Below are 10,135 nucleotides of genomic sequence, written 5' to 3' on the forward strand. Positions count from 1 at the left end.
CGTGTTTCTTTGGAGGTAACCATTGCTAACAAGAACACAATGATTGGAAGCGCTTCTTCCATCCTTTTATAGGAATCAGTCTGCTCTTACAATCAAATTAGTATGATAGTGATTTTACCTGACTAGTACTCATTCACACTTTCACACGTGCTGCTGATATAATTAGTAAATTAATGTTAGCTGGTCATTTAGTGTCAGGATCAAAAAACTGTTTTTTTGTTTTTGTGAAAAGTTCATTTTTTGGCCAATGAAGCTTTTAGCAATTATATATATATCTATCTACCTATCCATCCATTTTTAATATACTGAAGTACAGTACTATATTACTCTTTTATTCTGATTTGATACTCTGAAGCCAAGTTTATGAATTTTAAAGATTACATTTGCATTTCAAGGGGATAGTCATAAATCATATTGAAGTTTGTGATCCCTGCAGATTACGCAATTATCTCTCACCTGTAATCCAGGATACATGTGAGGAATACGTTCTTGACAGCCAGTTTGGAGACACAAAATTATGCAGGCCGAGGGCATACAGGCCAATTTCAAAGGCACACAGATGCAGGTTGCGGTGGGGCCCCTGATGGCCTCCGCTGGCAGAGGGTTGAGTGAAAATGGAGGTGGAGCTGTTTCCACCAGCTTTAATCAGCACAGTCTTGGCCAGCTCAAAGTAAAAATGGGCAGCCGCCTCGGATGGCTGGTTGGGCACGTGTGGAGCGTGGCATTCAGGCCGGCGGCCTTTATACCTAAGAGGGAAAGAGGTAATGTATGACAAACTGTAGACATAGAGGCTCAAAAAGAGATACTAATGAACAAGCTCCCAAAAAATGAGACCAAATCCTCAAAAGGGTAAATGTAAAAAAGGGCACAGGCTTGTCTCACCTGCTGGTGTCAGTACTCTTGGCTCTGGCTCCTCCTCCAGCTCTGCGTGAGCCGCTGGATGACGATGAGCCAAGTGAATCAGAGGAAGAGCTGCTAATGCTGTCACTGTCCTGGCCTCTCCCCCAGGAAGCAGCTGTCCAACCACCTCGAAGTGGACGTCGACTGAGAGTAGGAGAGCTGTCTGAGGTGGTCTCTGGAGCACTGCTGTCAATGCTTGCCATGCCTGAGAAAACACGTCAGAAGAAACATGACCTTCTCAAACTCTCAAATTTCTTTATGCACAGTTAAAATAATAAAGTAAATAAATTATTAATATACATGAAATATTATAATAATATATTATATTTGGAATTATTTTAAAAAAGGCTAAATAATTTTTTGCAGTGATTTTTGACCTCTTGTGACAAAAATAATGAACAGGTGTTGCATCAAATGTTCTCTTCTGTCTAAGTAACAAACCCACTGTCTCTCACCGGTGTGTTTCTTTTTCTGCCGTACAGGTGATCCCCAGCAGCGTGTGCCGTATGCCCCACGGCCCCCCAGTGCCAGACGACTGGGCACAGTGCCCTCGGGCTTGAAGGGCGCAGCTTCGCTCTGCTGCTCACAGGAGGTCGACTGTGCACCCTCTGCCAAAACAAGAAGTATGAGAGAGATAAAATTAAACTGGGTCACTACAAACTCCACAAGGACCCAAGACAATAACATTTCAGCAGTGAATTTCCCTCTGACATTTAAGTGTCTACTCGTGATACTTTGGTGGATGTTGTTCACCTTGATCTCTGTTGTCAGCGATGCCCTCTCCTGTCACTGTGCTCTGAACTCCACCACCCACCAAACTGCCCTGCTGTCCCGCCGCTCCCCCTCCAGTCACGCCCTGCACAGCAGCTGATGTTGCTGAAGGGGTGTGCTTTGACACTCCTCCACTGGCTCCGCTAGCACCATGGGTGGCATGTTTAGATGGGCTCTTTTGGCTGCTGGTGGCTGGTTTACTTGAGTAAAATGAGCTCAGAGTTTGAGGCTTGTGGGTCTGGCTCTCACGATTCAGGAGCTTGTCCAGAATCTACACAAGGATAATATCAAACATTAATAGTTTAAGGCATGCACTGCATTTTAAAAATGATACCATGGCTAAGACTCTCAGCATAAGTATGGATGGTCTTAAAGGGATAGGTAACATGAAGAAATCATGTACATAAAAGTCAGTAAGATATTTTTAAGAAAATTAATACTTCATCAGTATTTCATGTCATTTTATCTCATCTTCAGCATCAAATCAGCATATTAGAAAGATTTCTGACACTGAAGAGAGTAACAGCAGATGAAAATTCACCTTTGCCATCTCATGAATATATGAATATATATATATATATATGTGTATAAAAATGTTATTTTAAGTTGTAATAATATTTCACAGTATTGCTGATTTACTAGCCTTGGTAAGCTTGAGACATTTTTAAAAATCGTATCATCCTCAACCTTTTGAATGGTAGTTTACATTCAAGTAAGTTCCTCAAACTATGCCATCACTTTGCTTCAGAAGACTAACTTTAGCTTATGTATATTACATGAATAACTTCAAACACTTGCCTTTTTAAGCTTGCTTTGGTCATCTTTATAAGTGATCATCAGTGCTAGAGCCAGGTCTCCTTTCTCTCTCCGTGTGCCTTCACATAGCAGAGGATGCTCTGCCTCACTGACTGTTGTCTTCATACCTTAAAAAAACAGAGGGATAGAAGAGAAAATGAGGGACGATCGAAACACAAAGAAAGAGAATATCCTAAACAAAACACATTAGTGCTGGTTGGTTTTGTGGTTTTTTTTTACATAAATTGATTCTTACCAAGAGCTGCTACAGCTGCCTCAAATCCCAGCTCCTCATCACCAGGCATTTCATTGTTACGGTTCCGGCTAGGAGGTCGAGAGCCCGTGGGAGAGACCACTGCAACAGGCAAGTAAAAAGACAAAAAAAAAAGAAAAATTAGCATAGGGATTTGGGGGATTTTTAAACAGCTTTTTTAAAATCATGGGAAAAGGTAGATGTGGGACTTACCAGGGGTGCACAGTACGTCAAATATGAAGCTTGCCAGCATGAGGGGCAAAACCGGTCGATAGTCACAGAAGTTTCCATCACGGAGCTGCTCTGCTCGGTCCCTTATGGAAGTCATTTCAACAAGACCCAGAGGAATCTTCTTCAGCAAAGCCACCACCTCTGACTCCTGATATGCCAGCTTCACCTAACACAAGAGCACAGTAGCTCAGAATTATGGCACTCAAAATGCTTCACTGGACACATTTAAAACAAGGAATCATTACAATGCATTTTAGTTTGTCATCAGTTTCAAAGTGTAAATCTGGCTAAACTCTCCAATTTGTGTCCCATTTACTAATGTTAATGATATTATATTACAGACTTCCTATATCAGTCAAACCAGTCACATCCCCAACAAGAAACTAAATTGTCATACTAGCAGATCACCAGGTTTATGGGATGAATGTAATTTCTGCTTTACCTCCAGAGCTTTAGTAGAAGCTGGTGGTCTCTGCAGCTCCAGGGAGAACATGCCAGCGTTGAATGCCAGGTTATGGAGCTCAAGCCTCTCACTCAACACAGTCAACAGGAAGGCTACTTTAGACAAGGTGTTAGTAGCCACCTGCGTCTGTTTACTGGTTGACACCTTACTCTTTTTACCCTAAACAAGACGGAGAGATCAAAGGTGAGCACCAGCATGATGTCACAGGTAAAACCTCTGGGAAAACACTGAAAAAGTCTGTTTTGGTACCTTTGTCTGCGGCTGCTCCACCTTCAGGTCGGGTGGGTTAGCCAGCAGATCTCGAGCAAGTTCAACAGCCAATCGGCATGCTTCGTTACTATAGCCATGAGCATAGAGAGCCTCCGCACAGGCAAACAGTATCTGCAACACACCATTATACCATTGAAAATCTTTTAAAATTCAGTGCAATTAAATCTGAATAAAAGTTTAATTAAATTAAGCAAAATTAGCTTTTTGCAACACCAGCCATTATTTTATGTATTTTACAACTGTAAATATGCTGAATTTAAGTCATAAAAATCTAAATTATAAAAACCATCCTCAAATTGAGTCACTACATCTCATCCTTTTATAAAAACATTTATACAAACAATTTGCTGAATTAACACAAACAATAGACCACGTGTGTCACCAAATGGAGCAAAACAAAACAAAAAAAACTCATGTTAAAAAAAAAAAAAACATACATTTTATTTATGCATCCCAGATAAAGTAGACAGATTTTCCACTGTGACAAAGTTATTTAGAAGATACATGGTCACATTTAGCTCTCGCTGAGTCTTAACGGGTTAGTTCACCCAAAAATGAAAATTCTGTCATTAATTACTCACCTGCATGCCGTTCCAGACCTTCCTTCATCTTCAGAACACAAATTAAGATATTTTTTATTAAATCAGAGAGGTCTCTGACCCTCCATAGACAGCAACGCAACTGTAATGTTCCCAGGTCCAGAAATGTAGTAAGGACATCTGTAAAACAGTCCATGTGACATCAGTGGCTCAACTTAAATTTTGCGAAGCTACAAGAATACTTTCTGTGCGCAAAGAAAACCAAAATAATGACTTTATTCAACAATTCGTCTCCTCCGAGTTACCATCTTCCGCCATTTTGGAGAGTATCACAATGCATACGCACACTTTCCCCTAAGCATAAAAAACGCTGATTACGTTCATGTGCGTGCTTTCTCCCTAACGTAAACAACGCTGATTACGTTGATTACGCTCTTGGGTACTCTCCAAAATGGCGGAAGACATAACTTGGGGAAGAAGAATCGTTGAATAAAGTCGTTATTTTTGTTCTTTGCGTACAAAAAGTATTATCATAGCTTCGCAAAACTGACGTTGAGCCACTGATGTCACATGGACTGTTTTACCGATGTCCTTACTACGTTTCTGGACCTGGGAACATTACAGTTGCGTTACGGTCTATGGAGGGTCAGAGAGCTCTCTGATTTAATAAAAAATATCTTAATTTGTGTTGCGAAGATGAACGAAGGTCTTACGAGTTTGGAACGGCATGAAGGGGAGTAATTACTGACAGAATTTTCATGTTGGGGTGAACTAACCCTTTAATTCTGGACCCTACTTTTACATTTAGCAGACGCTTTTATCCAAAGCGACTTACAAATGAGGACAATGGAAGCAATCAAAATCAACAAAAGAGCAATGATATGCAAGTGCTATAACAAGTCTCAGTTACCAACGCAGTATACGTAGCAAGGTTTTTTTTTATTATTATATAATAAATAAAAAGAAAACAGATAGAATAAAAAAAAAAGAATAGAGCAAGTTAGTGTTGGAATAATTAGAGGACTTTTTTTGCTTTTGTTAATTGTATAATAAATAAAAAGAAAACAAAAAGATAGAATACAAAAAGATTAGAGAAGCTAGTGTTAGTTTTTTTTTAAAGAATAGAATTAGAATAGAGAGTGCTAGAGTTAGAGGGTCAAATAAATTTCAAATAAATAAATAAATTCAGCACAATGTGTTTGACAAAAAATAAATAAATATTCACCTCCATCCTGCCCTCGTGCTCCAGAGGTTTAATCCCAGCAAAGATGTCTGGCTCTTCCTCATGGTTGCCGTCTGCAACCCCTCTATCAGCTCCCTCTTCTGATGCAGCACTAAGGTAATAAGCTTGATAGTCATCTTCACCCATAGCATCTGCTCCTGCTGCCTCAGCTGCCTGAGGTCCTGAGGCCCCTGAAGCCCCGCTCCCATCTCCCTCTCTGCGGACCCGCTGAGCCTTGCTGGGGAGCGATGCAGAGGGCAGAGTATCATCTACGGGGTCTTCGTCTCCTCCGTTCTCATCCATATCTGCCTCCACTTCCACCTCTTTCTCGATAGCTACCACTACTGGAGCTGCAATGGAGCAGGCATGGGCATCAGCAGCAGAGGGCAGCACACGTTTTGCCTCAAAAGCACGCTCTTTTGAAGCAGTACCACTGTATTTGAGTGGCTCTCGGAGAAGAGGGCTGGGTGAGGGCAACATCTCCGGCGGAGGAGGAAGGAAATCAAAGGTGTTAGAGGCCTCCGCTCCAAGTGCCAGACTGGAGCCATCATCCAGACTCATCTCTGCCATATCAGGCTCTAGAGAGCTGTCCTCACTGCTAGTTCGCCGTTTAGCACTGGGGTGCTTGCCGCTGACGCCGCTCGAACTTCCACACGAACCCTTGTTGCTCTGTGTAAGCTTGGCCTTACTACCAGCTGATGGGGAGGAGCTACTAGCTTTATACATGCCTTTACCTCCCTCCTGAATTGAGAGAGAGACCCTTCCACCCAGACAAACCAGCACGCCTCCACTGTTCACGCCTGACACTCCTTTCCTCTTGCCCACAATGGTCTCCTTAGGGCGGACAGCCACCTCCTGCTGGGGAAGATGGGAGTTGCTCCGTGACTTGTGTTCAGAGGAAGTACCTTCTGACGTTCCACAGCGAGCTCCTTCTCCTGGTTCCCCACTGGTCCCAGCTTTAGCACCCCTCTGCTGCTGCACCATCCTGGCCCAACAAAATGAGGTGTTTTTCTTATCTGCACTGCAATAGGTGATGCCAGGTAAAGGGTAGGCCACTTCCCAGTTGAAGTAGCAGCACTCCACAGCTGGTTTGAAGCCCTGGAAGAGTTTGTCAAGAGACTTGCGGTGCTGCCCCCGTTTCACAATCTCTATTACCTTCAGATGCCACTGCTTTAGCTGGGCAGCAAGTTCCAAACGCCTGAAGAGTCACAAATAGAGAAGCGAAAGAACATTACCTTACCTAAGTGTTGACAAACACAGCCACAAACCTTTAAGTATTATAGATCAAAGTCACTACAAATATGAATCACAAGTTCTTTAGAGCCTAACCAGCTCTACCAACTTGCTCACCTCTGGGGACTCATGGTAGGGTCTAGTACTGCCAGTCTCCATAAGACAACCATTTCATCACACATGCTGGCACACGCATGTGCTGCAACCTCTGTCTGGCCATTACTGCGACCTGTGTGCCCACTAGCACTGCTGTGAGAGGCGGATGTCCTCACACTATACCACCAGCCAATGATCTGGAGGAAAAACAGAGAGAGCAGTACACTTATAGAACAGAAGTCAGATTAAAACGCATCTCCAAACAAATGTTAATCAGATACAGTCAAAAACAAAACAGGTCTAATTAAAAAAAAAATAATAATAATTTATATGGATATACAGTATCTCACAAAAGTGAGTACACCCCTCACTTTTCAGCAACCATTTTAGTATATCTTCTCAAGGGACAATACTATAGAAATTAAACTTGGATATATTTTAGAGTAGTCAATTTACTTTCCTCTGAAAATAACTCAACATACAGCCATTATTGTCAAAATAGCTGGCAACAAAAGTGAGTACACCTTAAGTGATAACAGCTGTATGTCGTTTAACCATGCAAAGCCACGTGTCCTATTCATTATGTTTTTGTCTGCTTGACAGGACCATACAAATTTGTGTATCTTGTATTAGAGCAGTTAAAATTTGGTGCTTTGTGTACAATTCTCTCATACTGACCACTGGATGTTCAACATGGCACCTCATGGCAAAGAACTCTGAGGATTTGAGAATTAGAATTGTAGCTCTTCACAAAGATGGCCTAGGCTATAAGAAGATCTGTAACACCCTTGCAGTTGCAGTACAGTGGCCAGGGTCATACAGAGGTTTTCTAATGGCGCTTTTCCACTGCATGGTACGGCACGGTACGGCTCACTTTTGGGGGGTTTTCCACTGGGTACAGTACCTGGTACCTCACTTAGGGTGTACTCACTTTTGTTGCCAGTTATTTAGACAACAATGTTTGTATTTCGAGTTATTTTTAGAGGGCAGTAAATCTGTGATGCTATACAAGCTGCACATTGACTAGTCTAAAGTATATCCAATTTTCATTTCTATAGTATTGTCCCTTGACAACATATAATAAAATGGTTGCTGATCTTTTTAGCAGCATCATATGACCCCTTTAAGACATGCTTTTTTGGCTGTTAAATAATGCCATAAATACCAGTTAATTGACGAGCGCAAATCTTAGTAAATCACGTTGCGTGATTCATTTAAATACTCTCCTCCCATAAATTTACAGATCGAAAGGGAAACTCCTAGAAATGCATATTCAATAAGGTGAGTCGCAAAAATAACTGTCCACACCTTTTCAGCGCTAATTTCCCACTGTGTTTTTTAACCCCAAATGAGGGTTTGCGCTGGCGCAAGCTGATAGTAAATCTGCCCTTTAAGGTGTTCACAAATGTGTGGCTGTAGATATTCCTATGAATTTTCTATGGTTTAAATGCAGGCACAAATGTGGCAGGTGTTTGCATCAGGATGCAATTTTTTTACACATGAATCTGTCACCCTGGTGTGTGAAGTGTGGCCAAGTCAGGTTTGTACCTGTTCATGGGTGAGACACTGTTCGGTGAGGATTTCTAACAAAGGCGCAGCATTGCTGTCTCTCCTCTTAAACATCTCTCTGACGATGGACAGAAGGTTCCAGATGCCCTCTGGCTCTCTACCTCGCAGGGGCCTCAGCAAACAAGCCCATTCCGCAGCTGCCGGAGGCTCAGTGGATGACAGGTACATGGAGTTCACATCACTGAGAACAACAAGTGACAAAAACAACAGTTAATTCTGTCTGTTGCTTATCCATCTGTTTGTTGTTCATCTTCATCCACACAAATGTAAAAAAAACAAATAAACAACTTATGCTGTTTTCTCTCTTTAAAGAAAAAAGTAACCAAATGTGTTAAGCCATTACAAATTTGAGGTTGCTTTTCATTTAGTGAAAATTTGTTTTATAGGTTTAACAAAGCAAAATCTGTGAAAGCACCCAACAGGGAATGTATGCCTGTTTGGGAAACTCTTCTTCAGAACAATATAGGTAGAACCAGACCGACTGTTTTTACCTAAACACAACAGGTGATGGGCCACAGAACTTGTGCAAGGTCTTCTTTATGTTGTCACTGAGGGTGGACTCATCTAGATACCAGGTGCTCTGGTCAGAGGCTGAAGGGCCAGCAGTAGGATCTATTGAACCAATTGTTAGAAAAGAAAAATGAGGATTTACAAGGTTCACAGAGAATGAGAAATTTAGAAATTAATTCATTGTGGTGGTGTGTAGGTCAGTCCATACCCGGGGCTCCACACACGGTGTTAATAGCGGTAGACTGGGAGGACAGAAGTTCATCTAAAAGACGCTGAGCTGTCGGCAATATCTGCAGATACAAAACAGAGAATCACAAAGCCAGAAATTAATTAATCATTAGAGACAAATCATAAAGAAAAAAATAAAAATGTTCTGAGATGGTGGTACCGAAGAAAAGGAAGTGAGATTCTGTCAATATACTATATAAAAAACATTTACATATCACATATCTAATAGAAAAATATTTTACAAAATTTTTTATAATTGTAATAATTATTATTATTATAATCATTAAATATTTTTATTTAATAATATTTGAGTATTATTTCTTAATATAACAACTTGTGTTTGAAAAAAATGCTATATATATATATATATATATACACAGTAGTCAACATCTGAAGTGGATCAAAACCTTTCATCAAAGTTGTCCTAAAACCAAAATGCGTTCTTGTCTTAGGACAACTCTGATGAACTTTTTTGATTCACTTCAAATGTTGACTACTGTATACACAGTTCACAAGGTTAATCTCATAAATGAGGGCTGTGTATCAAAACCTGTTGAGATGCTAAGCCACAGAGCATGCTATGAAGGTAGATTGGTAATCACAACCATGATATTGGATTTCATCAGTTCTCCCAAAAGATCATCTGAAGTCATTGTTGTGTAAAGAATCAAACAGACATTACAAAAAGTAGCTTCAGCAAGAAATATTTTGTTTGATTCAAAATAAAATGTATTACATATACTCTTTTGGACCATGAGTAAATGACGACAAAATTTTCATTTTTGGGTGGGTGAACTATACCTTTAATAATTTGTATTATTATTATTACTGTGGAAATATGAAATTATTTCTTTGATGAAATGATACTCTAAATAAGAAACTAAAACTACCAGTAGGTGGTGGTAAATGTCTTAATGATGAAGTAATCGAGTCATTCATTTGATTCGTTCAAACGGCTGATTCATTCAGGAGTGTAGTAATGGTTCTCTTTATGAATGGTCCATTGAATCATTAGGCTTGTTCGACTTGAAGTGGATCATCACCATCAGATCGTT

General features: G+C 40.6%; 1 protein-coding gene across 6 annotated transcripts in view; it reads right to left on the reverse strand.

Moving 5' to 3' along the window:
* The window catches only part of LOC107666425 (zinc finger SWIM domain-containing protein 8-like), a 40,535-nt gene that overhangs the window by 15,968 nt on the left and 14,432 nt on the right, over nt 1–10,135 (reverse strand). For all 6 annotated transcript variants that reach the window (XM_016457702.1, XM_016457701.1, XM_016457700.1 and 3 more), the window contains exons 6-19: nt 9,061–9,142; nt 8,834–8,954; nt 8,322–8,523; nt 6,795–6,970; nt 5,448–6,642; nt 3,663–3,794; nt 3,393–3,572; nt 2,933–3,116; nt 2,723–2,821; nt 2,470–2,594; nt 1,654–1,942; nt 1,356–1,508; nt 883–1,105; nt 457–746 (exon numbers count right to left, since the gene is read on the reverse strand). In XM_016457702.1, the coding sequence (XP_016313188.1) occupies nt 457–746; nt 883–1,105; nt 1,356–1,508; nt 1,654–1,942; nt 2,470–2,594; nt 2,723–2,821; nt 2,933–3,116; nt 3,393–3,572; nt 3,663–3,794; nt 5,448–6,642; nt 6,795–6,970; nt 8,322–8,523; nt 8,834–8,954; nt 9,061–9,142 (3,451 nt within the window). The remainder of the gene's footprint in view (nt 1–456; nt 747–882; nt 1,106–1,355; nt 1,509–1,653; nt 1,943–2,469; nt 2,595–2,722; nt 2,822–2,932; nt 3,117–3,392; nt 3,573–3,662; nt 3,795–5,447; nt 6,643–6,794; nt 6,971–8,321; nt 8,524–8,833; nt 8,955–9,060; nt 9,143–10,135) is intronic.

Source organism: Sinocyclocheilus anshuiensis, unplaced genomic scaffold (genome assembly GCF_001515605.1).
Source record: "Sinocyclocheilus anshuiensis isolate Anshui unplaced genomic scaffold, SAMN03320099.WGS_v1.1 scaffold63, whole genome shotgun sequence".
In the NCBI taxonomy this organism is placed as follows: Eukaryota; Metazoa; Chordata; class Actinopteri; order Cypriniformes; family Cyprinidae; genus Sinocyclocheilus; species Sinocyclocheilus anshuiensis.